The sequence below is a fragment of the Trichosurus vulpecula genome, chromosome 8, assembly GCF_011100635.1.
Source record: "Trichosurus vulpecula isolate mTriVul1 chromosome 8, mTriVul1.pri, whole genome shotgun sequence".
Classification (NCBI taxonomy): Eukaryota; Metazoa; Chordata; class Mammalia; order Diprotodontia; family Phalangeridae; genus Trichosurus; species Trichosurus vulpecula.
In genome coordinates, this window is record NC_050580.1 from 56639324 (window position 1) to 56659325 (window position 20002).

Sequence of the window (20002 nt, forward strand, 5' to 3'; positions counted from 1 at the left end):
ATGGATTATTTAAAAAACAAACCCAAATCTTTAACTATTTTCTTTCCTCTATAATGTTATAAGCCTGGCCCTCGTTTCTGGTTTCTCTACTAAATCTTTTAAAATAGAGAGCTTCCTTCATTTGAGGATATTTTCACCAATGGGCAATATCATACTTGGCAGGCTGAATCCATCTTAATAAATTAACAATTTCATTTGAGACAGAGAGGCAACTAATGAGGACTTTCAAGCACATAAATATTTGGAGAAATTTCTAACTCAACCTAAAATATATAAATCTGTGAAAATGACTTCTATAAATTTTAATATATTTCTTAATAGTAACACCAATTGTATAAAACATACAACCATTCCTGTAAAGCAAATGAAATTGCATTATCTTTCCTGAACCCACTTGGTTCTAATTTGATGCAAAGCCATTGCAGCCTTCCTGATTCTTAACACAGGGAAAGGCAGAGCTAGCTTCCTGCTTTTTTGCCTGCAGATGTGTCTTCCAAGGGGGCCCCCGTTCCCCTCCTCCACAGAATTGCTCCCTGATTCTCAAAGAGAAAATAGAGAGGGAAGGGCCCTTAGAAAGCTATTTGCTCTCTTCTTTTGGTCTAGATAGAGCCTCCCTACAGATAAAGTAAAGGCTAGAGCATCTCTTTGCTCCTGGAGAAAAGAGAAAAGGAAGAAAAGGAGAAAAAAAATTACGTTCAAGATTCTTTTTCTGAATGAATTGGACAGGTGGCCACTGAGGTCAGTTCTGCTTCCCAAATTTTATGGTTCTCTGATTGAAAGAGCCCAGGGTACAGTGACCTCAAGACTGTCTTTAAGCCTTAGCCAACTTTTTCAGTTTACTTCACCTGCTCCATGGTCTGTGCCACTCCTCAGTTCCTCCTCCTAAAGAATGTAGGCAACAATACACATTCTGCATCAAAAGCTCTTTGCCAGGTCTTTTTGCACCCACCCGGCTCCCTTTTAGGCACACATCAATTCTGAGTTAAGGAGGTCTTCTCTTTTAATAACAGAAAGCTGCCTCTTCCATCCAACCACATGACTCATTAGGGGCCTCAATTTCCTGAGACCTATTCTGCCTCAAGCTCAGTGGGAAAGGGACAAATTACTGTGCCTCTCATTCCAAACAGCCACAAGGTAATTAGCTGTTAGTTGATTATTATGTTATTGCCAAGATGGTTAAGTAGGCAGGTTCCTAAAAAAAGTCTTGTAGATTCAGGTTGTACCTTGAGTTGCCTGGGTTCTTGGGCGCTGGAACATAAATGGTTGAATAATAATGGTTATGTCACAAGGTCACCAACATCTCTCCTATAGACAATACCTTTATAAGCCTTTCCTGTTCTCTTGGTTTTGAACATCTAGGACAAGTCCTGAGAATAGCTGAGGAAGTCAGTGAATATTTATTGTATCAATGAGTAAATGAATGAAATGAATAAATACTATTTTTAAGGACAGAAATGTATCAAATGCTACATCTAGAAGGAACATTGGAGATCTTTTATGTTTTGGAACAGCACTTTTCTGGCCAGTCCTTTTTATTCACTTAACATATATCCTTCTCCTTGCAAGAAATCTCTATGTGCTTCCTCTTTCTCTTTTCTCTAGCAAAAATCTCTATGCTAATCTTTCATAGTTCTTTAATTGTAAAATGTTGGTTTTATGTAAAAAAAAATATACATTTTCCAAGACCTTCTTGAATGTTAATAGCAAAACTTTTTCAAAATTCATATTTGGATTCCTGAGTGTATTTCTTGAAATACACTAATTAAAATACTGACATGAGATCTCTTTTCTTCATTGTGTGATTTCAGGAGCATTAATAAATTTGCTAGCTAAATGGTCTTATAAAAACTTTTTCTAAAAAGGAGTTTCTCTTTATTTTTTTCTGTCCTCCTCTGTGGGTCTTCTGTTCTCTTATTCTGTGCATTTCTGTCTTCTCCCCACTATTTTTTCTCCTCTCTTTCTCCTTATTCCAGATAATGTTCTTTCTTTGCCTCCCTCTACTGTCCTCTAGGAAGTTCAGGCGTCAATGACTTATTCAATCATAGCATCATAGAGTTGGACTGAGAAGAAAGAGACCTACCTATTAGAGGTGCTCTTTGCCAAGCCTTTCATTCTATATTTGTAGACTCTGAGTCCTAGAGAGGCAAGAAGATTTACTTAAAACAACTTATTTTCCTTGAAGTCACAGATTTGTGCAGATGTGCAGGTAGTTGGACATGACTTCACAAATTTGTATTAAGTACATGTTAGATACATGTAACAATATTTAAAGGCACAATTTGGAGCTTTAGAGAAATATGTAACATTAAAAACTGTTTACAGGGGGAAATTTTCTTAGTTTTTCCTGTACAGAGGCAGCTAGATGGCATAGGAAGACCTGAGTTCAAATTCTGCCTCAAACACTTTGCCATCTCTGTGACCTTAAGCAAGGCACTTAATCTTGCACTCCCTCAGTTTTTTTTATAAAATGATAGTAATGCTATCCCTTGCTTCTCAGGGCGTTGTGAGGATAAAATGAGATAACATTTCTAAAGTGCTTCACAAACTTTAAACACCATATAAATTTGACTGTTATTATTATTAAGTGGGCTGCTCATGGTTCAAGTGAAGAACAGCAAAATTGGTGCTCATGAATGGCTTGAAGAGATGTAGAGGAAGATCTCCAACTCCTTGGGCAGATTGTATTGAAGACCTTTGGAAAAAATAGACAAAATTGAGACACAAAGAAAAGACAGGAATGACTTGCAATCAAAGAATTCCCACATTGAGATCATAGATGTTTTGAAATATAAACATTCTCCGGAGCTGAGTGAACAGTTGGGAGCTTCCGAGAATGTTAGTAGGTCAGTGGTCATGCTGGATTTGGAATCAGAAGAACTTGACGAGAATTCTGGCTTTTCCACCTGTGCAGATTTGGTCAATACGCTTAACATTTCTTCCTCTGTTTCCTTATTTGTAAAATTAGAACATTGGACAACTTTCAGCCCGAAATCTTTGGACCATGAATTATGAACGAGCATTCTTGAGTGTTTCCCAGGACCTGTTTTATACTCATTTTAAAGGCAAAACATAAGTCTCTTTGGATGCCATATGGTCTAAGCTAATAAAAGGTTAAGGCCCTTTCCTCTTAGGCCTCTTTTTTCTTTAAATCCTTCTTCATTCAGTTATGATTTGTTAAAATGTTATCTATAGTGAATACTCATTTATTGAATAGTGGAGTCAATTTTCTGTGTTGGAGAACTGGAGTCATTTCACACATAATTAGTTCTAATGTTGATGATGTTGATCTCAAGCATTTAGGCCTTTACTGGAGTTCACTTTTCTTTTTTTTCTTTTTTTTTTTTTGGAGTTCACTTTTTAAGAGTGGTTGGTGCTTCCTTATCCAACCCTCTGTCCAAATTAAATGAATCATCTGTAAAAGATCGTTATGACTTTACAAATTTGTTTGTGAAGATTTCTGTTTGTAATTCTGTATCTCCACTGAATTGACATGATTTCTCCTCAGTGCTCCAGAAATGATATTTCTCCATTTCATACCATTTTTATAAAAATGGTGCATTTTTAAAGTGAGAAAGGCTCTGGTATTGACTCTTAGATAGAAATAACATTTCCAATACATTTTTAAAATATTTGTAATATTTGTGTTCCTTATAATATACATTAGGATATTTGTTTTATATAACAAAGGGGGAATGGTGTTATTATGGTTTTGATCAGATGGTATGGAAGCTGGGCAACCATCTTTCTTTAGAAGAAATTAGTCTACAGCTACTCCCACTAACTCTGGTTTCTCAATAAAAGTAGTTAAATACTCTGCTAAAAGTCTTTATCCTTTAGTACTTACGAGCCTTTTTTTTACACAATATCTCATTTATGATAGATAATTGTGAAAAGATTATGGGCAAGTGGCAAATTTTTTCTTGGCTAAAAATAATTACATTTGGGGCTATAGCATAATAATAGAGAAAGAATCAGAGAGAATGAGAGAGAGATCTATAATAAACCAATGGATGAATGAGTTGAAATGAATTTATTGAAAGAAATTCAATTTTTCTTTTTACAAAAAACTATATAGAACAGCCTGGTTAAGTGCCAAGACAATTACCTTTTTACTTGAAAAAGAAATAAAAATCACATTCTTTTTTGTCTCAGTTTCATTTCCCTTATGTAATTCTATGTTAGAAATGGAAAGAAGGTCACTGTATGAACCAGTGGACTTTAAAAAACATATAATCAATTTTATTTAATAAAATAATATAAAATATAATTTTATTCTATCTGGTTTGATCATTGGTCAATAATTAAAAGGTCTCTATAATAGTTTGGGCAAAATCTGTGCTGCTGAGTTGTGCTTAGGTTTTCCAGCTGTAACACCAGAGAAGCCCAGGGGCTTGGCAGCTGTGGAAACTAATTTTAATTGATTCCAGCCCTTAAAATGTAATGTTTTGCAAATTAATTCCCCATAGTAACTACAGAGTATGTAGTGAAGACATGTGTTGGAATATGAAATTAATCCTAGGTTTGATTTTTAGAGCATTTGGATAAATATACAAAATACAGTCTATCTGTAAATGTTTTATAAACAAAGACATTTTTGCAGTAATTAGGATTAAGCTTTTCATCATCCGCTTTTGCACATTAACATTCCAATATGTTCTTTTCTTTTTAGGTGAATTTTAACCTTTTAAAATGTGTCAGTCATGCATTTCAAATTGCCCAAAAACACTTTTCATTTTCTTTTTCTCAGCATATTTAAGTTAGTAGTTTTAAGTTTCTAGAATAAGAATTTCTCATCCTGATGAATGTCCTAAACATACTTTGTAACTTGACAATCTCACTTAAGTCCTCATGAGAAAATGAACCTTCTGTTCATGTTTGAAACAAAATGAATAACCCACAAAATATTGGGAATCAATGGTCTATAAAAGTATACAACCAGTTTTTCCAATAGTAAGGAAACCTGTTTTTGCTTGGCTATTTTAGGTCCCTTGTTGCCAATCTTGCTGCCGCCAATTGTTATAAAAAGGAAAAACATCTAGACTTGGAAAAAAACTGGAAGTTGGTAGAGAAAGCCAAAGTTTATTATATAGCAGTAAGTATGGATTATTTTACATTTGTGGTACTTATTGACATTAGAAATCATTATTGTCAGCTGTTGAACAGGTTAAATACTTTGCTGAATGTAACCTGCAAATCCCGAGTCAAAACACGGTAGTGTCATTTTTGCGAATGTTGAGGGAAAATGTATGTTTGTGTTGTCTGTTTTTTGGTTTCCATCTGTTTGGATCCATTCTAGATAGATACTTGCTTAAACTGAGCACAGGATGCTTTATTAAGCCAACCTTTTTCTTAAGAGCTCTTGTAATATTTGTTCAGCAAATTTACATTTCACATTTTTAAGGCAAATTGTTTTGAAGGATGCCCGGATTATGTAGAAAAACATTATTAGCATAATTATTCATTGCAAACAATTTGAGCTTATTTGCCTGAAAAATCTTAATTGCTATTTATTCCATAGTAATTACCATGACACCTTATAATTCAATATTTCAGTAACATTGATCATGACAAGAGTCTTGGATCTGGGCAGGGAGGCAGGCTATGATTTGAATTATTAAATCTTTAGGGCTATAGAGTATGTAAAAAAAAATTTCAAAAACTGCGTTTTTTTTTTACTTGAATAAAATCCTTCTGAATTAATCAACTACTCCTTTGGTATTGTTCAAATTCTGGGTAAGTAGAAAATTTGTTTCCATCTCAATGTGTGGTATCTGTGGTTGATCACAATTAGTAATTAAATATAAGCTTGTATGAAAGATTACAAACCCATAATGTGTATATAATCTATGGTTCTAGTATGACAGATGCTGCCATTCTGCTACCTGAACTGTGTGGGAACAGCTGGTAAAAAAAAGTGTAAAAAATTGATTATTCAGTAGGAACACATTCATTGAAAATATAGTTATTTCTTTCAGCTAGTATTAATGTCTCCTCCAGCCTGTTAGTGTGCAGTGCTGTAGGCTTTACATGGCTGTTATTGATTCTTGTGTAGAGCAGAGACTGCCCCTTTTTAACTGTCAAACAAATACTAACACTGAAGGTTATACAAAAGAGAGGCATCCCACAGCTCCTGCCACATGTTTGAAAAAACATTTCAGGAATTCATTGTTTTTCTTTTAATTTGTTTTTTTCTCCAGAATTATTCTAACTTTTAACTCAGGTTTTCATTTTCAAATAATGATACCTTTGGTGTTGAATTTCATTTCAGTCTGAACTGATGATTTTGTATACTCTTCCTTTGGGGGCTAAAATGCCATTTAGAGGTTTTATTTCATTTAAGGATTTTTATTTTTAAAAAACTAACAAACCTTGGGGTTTGAAGTTTGTTGTGATCTCTAGTGTACTTCTTACAATAGTTAAGATACATGACAGTGTTTTATATGCTAAAATAGCAAATGTTTCTCAGACAATTACCTGTATTTTAATTCTTCAACTTTATGAATTTTCATACAAAGAGATGGTCAGTCAGTTCAACACTCCTTACCTACCCCATTTTATGACTACCTTCTAACCCCACAAAACTCTTTTTACATAGTAATGAAGAAACTGTCAATATTGCCGGGTGGCCAGGCAGTCAATAAACACTTATTAAGCTCATACTATGTGCCAGGCCTATGTTAAGTGCTAGGGATACAAATAGGAAAAGAAAGGCTGACCCTGCCCTCTAGAAGTTTAAAACTGACTGGTGAGAAACAACACACAGAAGGAAGCTGAAAAGGGGGAAGGCAAGGGAAGGTACCAGGGTGTAATGGAGAAATCTCAAGGAATGCAACCAGGTCAGAACTGTGCCCTCCTTGAATGGGGGCATTGGGAGGAGCTCTTCTCTCTGCCTTTTAGTCAGAGGGTACTGATTACCTAAGCTGATTTGATCTAGCAGGACAACCAGGTTCCTGAAGAGAGGCCAGCCTGATCCCACTGCCCCTGGTGTCTCTCAGATACCTTCTGTGATTCTCTGCTTGTCTCCTGTCTTTTGCCACTCATGGCTCAGTTATTTCTACTTTGTGTGATTTCTTTATCACCCCTCCGTAGATAACATCTTTAAGGTTTTCTTCTTACCCTCTCCCAACCTTTTCCCTGTTAACTCAAGAAAATCATTCTTCTTCCCTTGTCTCTTTATATCTCTCTGTTCTATTTGTGTACAAAATGGAAGTGAACCCAATGTGATAAATAAGGAAGTAGGAATCTTGACAAACCCCTATCAAGGAAAAAGACAAGCATAAAATGAAATCAGATGTATTAAAGAACCAGTACCAATAATTTCAGAAGACCTTGAAAGTACTGAGAAATCTACCTTTCGAAATCTCTATAAAAATCTCTATCTCCATGTTCCTCCTCCTCCTGATCCTCTTCTTCCTCCTTTAAGTTCCTTGTAACCATTCTTGTTCCAGTGAAACTTTTTTTCTCAAGTAGCAACACTCAAGGTAAATTAGAAAATTGTTACAATGTTATTTTTATTGTGCTTAGTTACTTGTATTGTAATTGATTTGTCTAATACTTTTTCACCAACAGAATATTATAGTGATGTTAGAGATAAAATCAGCTTTTGTGGATTTATCCTGGGAAACTTAGCCACCATTAAATTTTTTCCCCTTTGGGAAAATACAGTCAGAATCCGAAACAACTGACTTTCAGTTAACACTTTAAACACAATCCATTTGTCCATTAGGCATGTTCCTTGTAAACTATTGTAAAGACCAGAGATTTAGAATATACTCAGAGATTGGGTTTGACTGAAGAATTTAGCACTCTGTTTTGTGAAATCTTATTTACAAAATTTGTATTATATTGAAAACTGAGCATGGCAAAAAGTAGATACTGATAAACAATTTAAATAAGTTGTTAGGATGTAGAGGTTCTTACTTAGTTTTCATGGGAAGAAAATGCTATTTAATTTTATTAAGCAGTTAAATGCCAGATTCTTCACAGTGAAGCGTTCTATGATGCCCCTACTTCTCTCCCTCTCAAGTACAACATAGGATTGTTTCTAGAGGAATTGTGCCTGCATAGATAGCACTGCTGAGCTACCACATAAGTGGGGATTTTTTTTTTTTACCATGGACTTTGAAGACGAAAACTATGAAGAAGGGATGACTCTACTTTGGAACCTTAAGGGAACAAAAAAAAACACCAAAAATACCTGTTTTGGATATCTCTTTGTTTTATTTGTTTGTAGACTTTTTTTAGACTAAACTTTTAGATTTTCCATTATTCCCCTAGTGTCCTTTGCTTACTTACCCTCTTTCTCCCAGTAACCTTCTTCCTCTGGAAACTTTCCCTGCTTTAGCCTTCTTTTTTTTTACCTTCCCTCAAGATGTCCCCTATCACATGACTCTACAGACTGTCTATGACATCAGTCTCTTTTTGCCATGCAGCTCCATCAGTTCCCTCTTTGGCATATTTACACCTTCATTCTCACCTTCACAATCTAGAATGACCATGGATGGACTAGAGTTCATATGTGAGTTGGGATTCTCATCTTTGGGGAGCAAGAGGTGCTTTGGAAGGAGCTGTACAATTTACGTGGGTAGATTGGACACCAAGATTCTTCTTATATCAGGCCATAGATTTAGAGGAAATAGAGATGGAATGGTTAGTAGGCAAGGAAGAGAAAGTGAGCATAAATTTAGCAAAAAGGGTGGTTAGTGTTATAGCGTTAGGGCAAAGGTGAACGAAAGGATGCTGCTCAGAGGTGACAGGCTGATCCAGTGCAGAATTCTCTTCCTTCTTTGTAATCTTCAAATTCTTCTGCTCAGTTATCCATGTCAATGCTAGTTGGTTTGGGTTTTTAAACTGAGAGTGTGTTATAGGCATTAACTAATTCTTAGAATTAGTTACTTTCATTGAATATTAAGAAACCATACACATGATATATCAACCTTCCAAAAACACGTAACTGGGATGCTTCATTCATGTCATGGAGGTTTACCCCTCCAAGTTTATGCTGGTAGGCTGAAAACTGACCATTCAGTTTAATTTGAAAAACATTTATTAAACATCTATCATATACTAGAACCTTTGCAGGGGCTATCCTCAAGGACGTCCTGTTTGAAGGTTGGTGTGGCAGGGAGGAGCAACATCTCTAACTAAAAACAAAATATACACCAATTAAGTAAAACAAATTGGGGGGGGACAGCTAGGTGGCTCAGTGAGTAGAGCATGGGCCCTGGAGTCAGGAGGACCTGAGCTCAAATCTGGCCTGAGACACTTGACACAGGTACTAGCTGTGTGACCTTGGGCAAGTCACTTAACCCCATTGCCCTCCCCCCCCCAAGAAAAAAACCAAATGGGATGGAGAGAAACTTATAGGGGTGAGGGTGGGGAGAGGATTGTCAGAAACCACTGGAATTTATTGACAGTCCCTTGTTTTGATTAGTATTCTTTTTTTAAAAAAAAAATTTAAATTTATTTTTAATTTTTAGTTTACAACACCCAGTTCCATAATTTTGAGTTCCAAATTTTCTGTCCCTCCCTCTCCTCCCCCATTCCCCCCAGGATGGCATGTAATCTGATATAGGTTCTACATATACCTTAGCATCGAACTTATTTACATAATAGTCCTTGTAAAAAAAAGATTATAACCGATGGAATGAATCATGAGAAAGTAGAAACAAAACCAAAAAAGAAGGGAAAAAAAAGAGAGCAAATAGTTTACCTCAGTCTGCATTCAGACTCTGTAATTCTTTCTCTGGATGTGCATAGTTTTTTCCATCATGAGTCTTTTGGAGCTATCTTTGAACCTTGCGTTGATGAGAAGAGCCAAGTCTATCAAAGTTAGTCCTTACAGATACTGTGTGTCTATAATCATGTATAATGCTCTCTGGGTTCTGCTCCCCTCACTCAGCATCAGTTCATATAAGTTTTTCCAGTTATAATGAAGAAATTAAAGATATCCATAGTCATATGAAAAAATCCTCTAAATCACTATTGATTAGAGAAATGCAAATCAAAACAACTCTTACGTACCACATCTCTCCTGTCAGATTGGCTAACATGACGAAACAGGAAAGTCATAAATGTTGGAGAGGATATGGGAAAATTGGAAAATTGTTACTTTGTTGGTGGAGTTGTGAACTGATCCAGCCATTCTGGAGAGCAGTTTGGAACTATGCCTAAAGTTGCTATAAAAATGTGCACACCCATTGACCCAGCAATACCACTTCTAGGGCTATATCCCAAAGAGATCACACAAGTGGGAAATGGACCTGTATGTACAAAAAGATCTATAGCAGCTCTTTTTGTGGTGGCAAAGAATCGAAAATCAAAGGGTTGCCCATCAATTGGAGAATGGCTAAACAAATTGTGGTGTATGAATGTAATGGAATACTATCGATTGTGTTCTTAAAGCAATAGGCAGAAGGGGATTAGGGGAAAAGAGGTACATAGTATATCAAGGGTATGGGCACAGCTAGATCTAGTGGGTTCTTACCAAAAAGGACAACATGGCCCCAGGGCAGGAGTTTGAAATCTAAATGTTTTAGCTTCTCTAGGCTATGGTCTCTGGGATTATGGTTTGGAAATGGTAGTAATAGAGTCATAGGGGCTGGAGATGGAATGTGTAAACTAGTCCATTTTGGCTTGAACATAGAATGTATGAAACAGAAGTGAGTCTAGAAAAAGAGGATGACTCCAGATGATGAAGGACTTTAAATGTCAAATAGCAGTTTGCTTTTTATCCTACAGGTCGTATTGAGTCCCTGAAGCTTCTTGAGCAGGTTGAGTATTATGGTCAGACTGTATCTTAGAAATACCAGTTTAACATCTGCAATGAAATATGGATTAGAGGAAGGAAGACTTGGAGCAAAGAGGCCAATTAGGAGTCTGTTGTAACAGTTCATGAAGAAGTAACAAATGTTTGAACCAGAGTCGTTACCATGTGAGTAGAGGGAAGGGGACAGAGACAGGTGATGCACAGTTCAGATCGACAAGACTTGACAATTTATTAGATATAGAAGTTCACCATGGAGGAGCAAGTAAAGGAGTTGGTAGAATTGCTTCCATCTTGTGCCTGAAAGCATCATTTCATTGAATGCTTGGTCACGTTTTCTTCCTGTGCCCATGATGAGTATAAACAGACTGGTGGCCACAACAGCATTTGTGGCTTGTGCACTAACATCTGTTGCAGAGGATGAAGGAAAGAGAGAAATTCTATCAACAACAAGATCTTTCAAAATAAGTCCATTGATGCTAGGTGACTTCTCTGCCCTCTGACTTCAGAGGGCAGCCAAAAAAAAAAAAGTTTAAAACTAAGAGAACATTAGTGACTTGTGCTTCTATATCATGAGTATTTTCTTCACAGAGAGAATTAGGAGGTTTTGCATATGGTAAACACCCAACAAAGTCATAAAAAATGAAATATACTGTGTCCTCATAGCCTAGACAGAATTGCTTATTGTGTTGGGAGTTGAGAATCATCTCTCTGGAAACAGTCAAATTAGAGAGAGTAAATGTTGAAATTTATATAAGAACAAAAGATAATAAATTTAAACTAATTAGTATGATTATAAAAATTTCAGCCTGGTATATTTCAGCAAACTGTTAAAACTAAAAAATGGGAATTGGATAAAAGCAAAGACATTGACTCTTTCCCCATTTCTTAGAGCAAGGTAACTCACACAAATGGTTCCAACAAGGAGGATGCCAGGGGAGCCCTGAAAAGGGCAGGATGGTTGAAAGTGAGGTTGGCTCTAAGCCCTGTTTCCTCATAAACCTCAAAACAGCAGAAATATCTTTAATTCCCCAGTTGCAATGGCTGTACTTGTTATTGTGGGGAGCCAGGTTATTCAAAAGTAGGCTCAACATCTTGTATGGTACAAAAGTAGTCATTTACACATGTAACACTGAGTATAATATCACATGCTCTCTTCTGTAAGATCCAGTTCTTGTGAGCCAACTTTCAGAGCTGACTGCCATAATTTGGGTGGAAAGAGGAGAGGATGAGTTTTTTTGAGCTGCTAGAATCACTTAAAGAATACACATAATATGCATTCAGATTTTATCTTCATCACTTGGTCCTAAGTTATTTGGTTTTAAAAAAAATCAGCCAAAAAACCTAATGCATACCTGCTATCATAAGAGAAAGATAGGTACCATAAGATAAATTTATTGTCTAAGAATAGGTATCCAAGCAGAAATATTTTGGAATGGGATAGTGGATACAGTGGGTAGATTATATAGTCTCAACATGATGCCACATAATGGAAGCTTAATACCAGGAATATGTAGTACCATTTAAATAAAAACCAGCTCCAGAATTGCTTTTTTTTGGTTTGTTTTTACTTCTTCGTGCTAATTTTTTTTAACAAAATTACTGTAAATAAGACCTTTTGTTCAGTGTCCTACTTAGATCGATGAGTCATGAAGTCACAGTATTTTCGATGCAGTGGTTAAATTCTAAGGCATACAACAGTCATATAATCCAGTGAGCTGGCATGGCACTATGTTTTGTAGGAAACTAGCAACATAATATGTGGAGATTGGCAGGAATGGGAATGTTCACTAACTGCTATGGGTTACATAGATGCCTCCATAACACTCAGCCTACTCTGAGGTATTTTAAATTATCATGTCCTGACAGCAATCCCCAAATCTGCCACTCTTGTAAAGCCATACTTCTGAGAACTGAAACAGGGCACCAGCCATCCATTTCTGACATGTCATGTTAATTTCCATATAACTATCATTCATGTAAAGGGTTATATTTCTAAGGCACACCAGTAAGTCCACAGGCATTTATTAAGTGTTTACTATGTGCCAGGCACTGTGCTAAGCACTGGGCTAACAAAGAAGGGCAAAAACAATCCCTGTCTTTAAGGAGCTCACATTTTTAATGGAGGAGATAAATGTGAAAATAATTAGGTGCATGCAACACACACACACACACACGGAGATAAAAATAGAAGTCAGAAGGTCGTCTGTGAAAAGACACTAAGGGGGGGAGGCTAGGAAAAGTCTTGGAGAAAGTGGCATTTGAGCTAAGTGGGTTTTTTTTTTTTTTGGCGGGGGGAAGGCAGGGCCATTGAGGTTAAGTGACCCATGGTCACACAGCTAGTAAGTGTATCAAGTGTCTGAGGTCTGATTTGAATTCAGGCCCTCCTGACTCCAGGACTGGTGTTCTACTCACTGAACCACTGACCTAAGTTTTAAAGAAAAACAGGGAACCTGAGAGACAGAGATAAGGAAGGAGGACATTCCAAGCATAGGGGTGGCCAGTACAAATGCAGAGGGACAAGTGATAGAATATCATGTGTAAGTTAGAGCAAGTAGACCAGTACAGCTTCATCCTAGACTGCACAGAAAGTGAAGCCTGGAAAAGTAGTCAGTAGCTAGAACATGAAGGACTTTAATGCCAAATTTATTGAGTACTGGTGTGGCCTGGTCAGGCATGTGCTGTAGGAGTCCAGAGTGGGAGAAACCTGAAACAAGGAGCCCAGTGAGAAGGTTATTGCAGCAGTCTTGACAGGGGAGGTGAGAGCCTGGACTAGGTTGGTAGCTGTCTGAATGAAGAGATAGGGAGATATAGGAGAGTTGTTGTGAAGGTAGAAGCAATCAGATCTGCCCTTGGATTAGATGTTGTTGTTGGTTCTTTGTTCTTGAAGATGACCAGTGACCTCAGGAGGGTGATATCTTGACTTGCAAGTGAATTGGATTTAAGTGAAGCAGAGCTGTGCAAAATCATCAGTTTTACTCTTTCCTCCAGAGTCCTCAGGGTCCAGTGGCAAGACATAGGTCAGGACAAGTGGCAATGGCCCAGGGTGCAGTGGGAGACCTAAAGGTCTTTTCCAGGTCTCAATTTGTCTGAGGCAACACCCATTCCATAATTAAAGGTTAAGTAAGAAATGAGGCAAAAGATGGCCTAGTTTGCCTTCACAGAAGAGAGGAGAATACCCTCAGAGACATGTAAGGTAATGGAGGTTGTAAGTTTGTTAAGGAGGTTGTAAGCTGGGGTGACTTGAGAAGTTGATGGTGCCTGTTTTGGGAAGAGGGTAGGACTGGAGGGGAAAGATAATGAGTTCTGTTTTGGATATGTTGAGCTTGAGATGCATTTGAGAAATCTCAGTGACACCACCAAGTACATTTCTAATCCCATGATTCACTTTTTAAATAAAATTATAGTCACAAATCTTGCTTTATTAAACATTTTCATTATAAAACATTTATCTAAATTTTTGAGTCATAATATATTGAATTAGACCCTATTTTTCACCTTATTGTGTCATATTCATGTTGTGAAGATGTATAGAATGAAACCTTATTCTGCCATCTCACAATATATTTACACATACAACTGTTTTAATCACTTCTACCCTAAGTGGGAAAAACAGCTGACAGATACATGAGTTAATTTACTTTCAGTGGTGATCAGTGACAACCAGTTCTTTGGAATCCTTGAGGCTATCTTGTGTAGACAAGATTGATAAAGAAGCATTTGAGGAATAGTGCCCTTCCCTTTCCCAAACAAATTTAAGTAGAAATGTGGCGACCTGAGAATAAAATATTTATTTGTAAATGTTAGCCTACCAATTATTGATGATGGAAGGGGCCCCTCCCCTCCTCTTCCTCAGCCCTTCCTCCCCTCACCCCCAGCCTTTAGATGGTAGATAAGCTTCCTCAGCACAGTAATTAATGGAGCTCAGTCCCAGCTCTCTGGATCATGTGATTTTTCAGAAGAATACATTATTAGAACCCTTGCACAGCCAGTCAAGCTACAGCAGCCCAGGCGGCAGCAGCAGTTCCATTTCTCACAAAGAAAATGTTGAACCCGAGCCAAATGTGTGGTGGCAGTCTGTTGCTAGGGAATCAGGGTCCTGAGGCGATTAATGACAAAGCAGGCAATAACAAGAAGGCAGAATTACAGATTTAAAAGAGAAAAAAGTGGTTGGTGTTATAATTACCCAAAGAAATCCGCACTCATTAAATTGGCTGTTTTTATGATTGACTTTAATTGGAGGTTAGCTCCGATATTTAGCTCCTTTCCCACCCCTTTAAACACACACAGGCACATAATCAGTAGAACTGCAGACTTGTTTTTCTAAGCATTGAGAGAAGCTTGCCCTGTAATTTGATCCCCACTGACAGATGCATTTTCTATGCTGCCATTTTGAATTAACCTATTGTGGAACAATTTTCTTCAACTCTGTTGAATAAAACATCCAGTCTGATTACCTCCTATGGATTTGATAGAGTAAAAGAATGTACTTCTGTTGAAGTACATTGTTTGCATGGAGTCCGCTGATTTCGACTCTATCAATAAGCACCCATAATTTATGATAGATTTTCAGATTTGTGGGTGAGACTACAGTGAGGACACCCTCGACCATCACCCCTTCTTTTTGGTAGTACAAAGTGCAGAGTACCTGATTCTGGGCTGCAGTAGTGTATGAGGCAGGGCAGCTCCCCCACGGGATTTTCAGATAAGGTGATTGAAATCTAAAGAGTCTGAATCTTTGTTTGGACTGTTAACATTTTGGATAGAGTTTTCTACTTATGCAAACCAAAATAAACATCTCTTCCTTCAACCTGTACTCCCACTCCTCTCCTTCTCCCCCCACGCCCCAAATGTTCAGACAGATTCAGTTGAAAGTTAAAAAGTTGAGTTAAAAACTCTCTGGGAAACAGAGAGTTTCTTATTAAATAGACATCTTTCAAGTCTGCTAATATTTTAAAAAATATTTTAAAGTCTTTCAGGTCATACGTTATTGGAGATAAATGGGTAGACAAACAGTTTTAATACCTAAATCTTTCAAGGTTCAATGAAGCACATTCATATCTTACATAGCAGTGGGGGAGCATCACAAACCATTTACCTCACGGAGAAGCCTGAATTATATAGTTACATGATGCCACTGCTCTCCAGATTTCTAATCAAACAGTGAAACAAAAGAGCCCAGCATATCCTATCCGACAATACACACACTGCTAATCAGATGCCAGTGCCAAGCTGTCTGCTTTGTTAAATACTCAGCTTCCTCCAGGCATGAAGACAGCTGCTATAACTATGATGAAATTTGGTAGCTCGGTCTACTTTTGCCGCCCTTGGGCTACCAAGATACTGTTCATTTAGACCACCCCAATTGGTACACATTAGGGAGTGTGGTTTGGGGTTTTTTTTTTTTGTTTCTGTTTTTGTTTGTAATTAAAATGATAAAACATCATTATTACAGTGAGGACCTTCCGTAAGTTTTTGCATTTGGCAGACGCCTCTTGTGATAGCCTCAGCATATAATTTTCAGTGATGTAATGGTCTTAATTGCATTTTGAAGAGAAGAGGAAACAGTGAAGAACCTATATTAGCTTTAAATCAGTTCAGATTTCTGCCTTGGCTACCTGTCATAGGCTCTTTCAGCTCTAAGATGTGAACAAGATAGTAAAAGATAGAAACTGATTATGAATAATTATCAGTCCCAACACTACCAACCATGGGAGGAAGCTCCAGATTTTAAATCCTCCCAGGATAGTACTGCCTGCAAGCATATTTTTCTGCAGAGGCCCATGTTCTTATCCTTTTCCCCCAGATGACGTTGCCTTTGGGGACATGATTCTCAAATTGCATGTAAAATCTGTGCTGATTTAGCATACTATTTAAATGTAAATTAAAATGGAAGTCTCCATACCCTGATCATTTTGGCAAGAAAGTTGAAAGAAACAACCTGAAGATATTTATTGCTTTCCTCTTGTTAGTCAGTTTTCTTAGGAATTAGCCTTCTGAGGAAGAAAGCTTTCAACTTGTGAGACTCTACTGCTATCATGTCCCATTTCCTCGGACAAGATAATCTAATAATTGCCTCAACAGAGTGAAATCAATCTCAAGACCGCTTTCTGGTTCATTGTTGCTGTAATGTATTTGTGTGTTTGGGCATTCCTCTAGTACACGATGGCTCTAAACATTTGAAGGTTTGTTCTTGGGCCTTTACTTGGGCAAAAGAGAGAGAATTCCTTTAGGGGAACTTTTTATTTAAAACAGAAAAGAAGGGCAACAGCAACTGCTAGTGTTTGTAGAGGTCAAAGCAAGGCTCAGGTTGTCATACTTCAAATGACGATAATGTAGGGAATCTCTACTGAGTGCTCATCCTTTGCTTAACAGGAATTGACCCCATGAGAGAGCACTCTTCATGTTTTGAGTCATAATGATCAATGATTTAAAGCTCAAAGGGAACTCGGCGGTTATCTGGTCCATCCACCTTCTTTTATAGATGAAGAAACTCTGGTGGACAAGTTGAAAAACCTGTAAGATTTGATATGACCTCACTCTAGATAGAGCTAATGGAACAGAAATTGTGCCTGAATTATGTTGTAACCACTTGCAAGTTCTGGTATTAGACCCATATAATATATGATCTACCTAAAATTACACATGTATTTTGTTCATGACCTGGCATTACGGATCTGGGGTCTGTTTTATTCATTTCATTTCGCTTTAATGAAGTGTTCTAAAAATCTACATTTATGTTATTCAGAGATATAAAACTATCAGGCTACAGATTTTTAAAATATGTACATAATATTGTCTGTCTCTCCTATTGCAGTCCAGGTACTTCATCAGGCATTATGTATGAAAAGTAGTTTATACATTTTCAAGACTTTACTTAGCATAGTTCTTTTTTTTTTTTCCTTAGCATAGTTCTTTAGTGTTTTCCCTGTGCCTTTTTACCCCCAGTGCTATGGAGTTAGCCTGGAAATTGGAGGTGAGGGCATAGATAGGTATAAGCTGAGGACAAAAAGACCAAGAGCCCTGAGCAGACATACTCCATAGTGTCCTAGTAAGCTAATAAGGAGACAGCTATTCTTCCTGCTTCTGGGTGTCACAAAGTGGTTTTAAGGCAGACCTTGTCTCCCAATTTCTAAAAGCACATAGAATGGTTAGGTGACTCAGTGAAGTTGTAGAGGACCATAGAGAGGAACATAATTCTATTGTCTCCAACCTAGGAAAATCCTATTTGTTCAGTTCTATATTACTTTTTAGGTATGAGCTTTCCTTAGACTTTCATTTATTCTGATAGTAGTAATAATAAAAACAGGTAAAATTTGTATAGCACTTACTATGTGTTAGGCACTGTGCTAAACACTAAAAAGTCCTTTAACTTTTAAAAGTCTTTTAAAAGGACTGCAAAGGCTAAGAGCTACACCCGAGAACACGTATCTATCTATGTGGAAGTTGGAAATCTTTATTACTCAGAAGTGAGCCTTGACGACCTCTTTTAATAAATAGAGATTGGCAAATGACAGGAAAAAAGCAAAACTGAAAATCTTACAATTATGGTATTGGTAAATTATTAATTTCTGATAATTTAGAGATATACTTATGTTCTGAGGAAAGTATGAATATAAACTCATATGATTAATTTCTATACTGCTTTTTGAGTTGGTTTCATTTCTTTGTGCCATGCCTTCTGTCATGTTAACTGATATTCCTCGTGAAGAAGTTTAGATTCTTCTTGCCTGAACAGCCTAGCAGTCAGAGATGCTGCGCCCAAGGGGAGCTTTATGAGGGTTCCACGGGGGGAAAGAGTTTTCAGGCCCAGCAGTACCAGAACTGTGTGAGTTGCCCTGGTCACACGTGCACTCTCCTGCCACTGTCCTCTAAGGTTGTGCCTGCTCTTCCCATACTCTGTGTATTTGTGAGAGAGCCCGCCCCTGGTTTATGGGGAGAATGTTTTGCAGCCACCTTCTTACTATATTGTCTCATTAAATGCTGTTTCTTTGAAAAAAAGAAAGAAATTTAGACTTTTCTCATTTGTTTAGCCTGTATTAATAATATAGTAGAATGTAACCACCTTGAGGGCAGGGATACATTCATATCTGTTTTTGTGCCCTCCCATTTAATAAAAGCGGGTTGTTTTATTGATCTATATGTATCAATATAGGAAATTGTTTAGAATTTAAGGTTCAGTAGACCAAACTTCTCTGAACTGTATATGCAGCAAAGCAAACCTATTCCCCCCTCCCCAATTCATGTTGGTCTGGTTCTCACAGTTAGGGATTCAAAGAAACAGATGTTTGAATTTTAGAGCTAGGAGCAACTTAGATGTCGTTTAGTCTAATCCTCTCATTTTATAAATGAGGAAACTGAGTCTCGAAGGAGGTAAAGTGATTTGCTGTTATGAGTGATTTAAGGTTCCCAAAGCATTTTACATACATTCTCATTTGATTTTCTCAAGAACACAACAAGGTAGGTGATATACTATTTTAAAAATGAGGGAACAGGTCACATTATTAGTGGCAGAACTGGTTCTACCCAGGTTCTCTGAATGCAAATCCAGCATTCATTTCACTATGCCAAAAAAATTCTCAGAACTCATCTATATATTATTTATAAGTAATTAATGTGTTTTCAAACTCAAGACTCTGTAGTCCTAGGCAAGGGATGTAACTTGGATGGATTTTGAGCTTTAAAAAAAAAAAAAAGGATTTTATTGCAAGGAGAAAGAGAACATACCTAATCTAAAGAAAAAAAAAACTTTATTTTGAGGGCAATACCTGAAGACTTGGTGGTTGACTGGATGAATTGAATCCCACTGATGGTGGGATCCCGCTGTGTTGTTTCTATAAGAACTCCTGGCTGTCTTCAAAGTCCAGGGTAAGCCCCACTCTCTTAAAAGAGCTGTTCCCAGTTCTCTCAGTACTTTCCCACTTACCCCCCCAAACACTTTTCTCTTAGCCCCTATATAGATCATATTTATATATTTGTGAATATATTATCCAGAACTGAATGTAAGAAGCTACCTGTGGTCCATATGGCTCCTTTTCCTTTCCCTTTGATGGTACAGACCTACTAGTGGTATCCCTAAATAGATGCTACATCTGCACAGTGGTACCCAAGAGTATGCACAGTTTAATAGTTTTTCGTGGCATAGTTCCAAATTGCATTGCAAAATGGTGCAAGTGGTTCCCATCTCCACATCAGTGTATTAATATCCCTGTTTTCCCATGGCTCTTCTACTTTTTG

At 37.2% G+C, this 20002-nt stretch overlaps 1 protein-coding gene across 2 annotated transcripts in view; it reads left to right on the plus strand.

Moving 5' to 3' along the window:
• The window catches only part of ADK (adenosine kinase), a 629414-nt gene that overhangs the window by 340544 nt on the left and 268868 nt on the right, over window positions 1–20002 (plus strand). For both annotated transcript variants that reach the window (XM_036735188.1, XM_036735189.1), the window contains exon 6: window positions 4984–5092. In XM_036735188.1, coding sequence (XP_036591083.1) covers window positions 4984–5092 — 109 coding nt within the window. The remainder of the gene's footprint in view (window positions 1–4983; window positions 5093–20002) is intronic.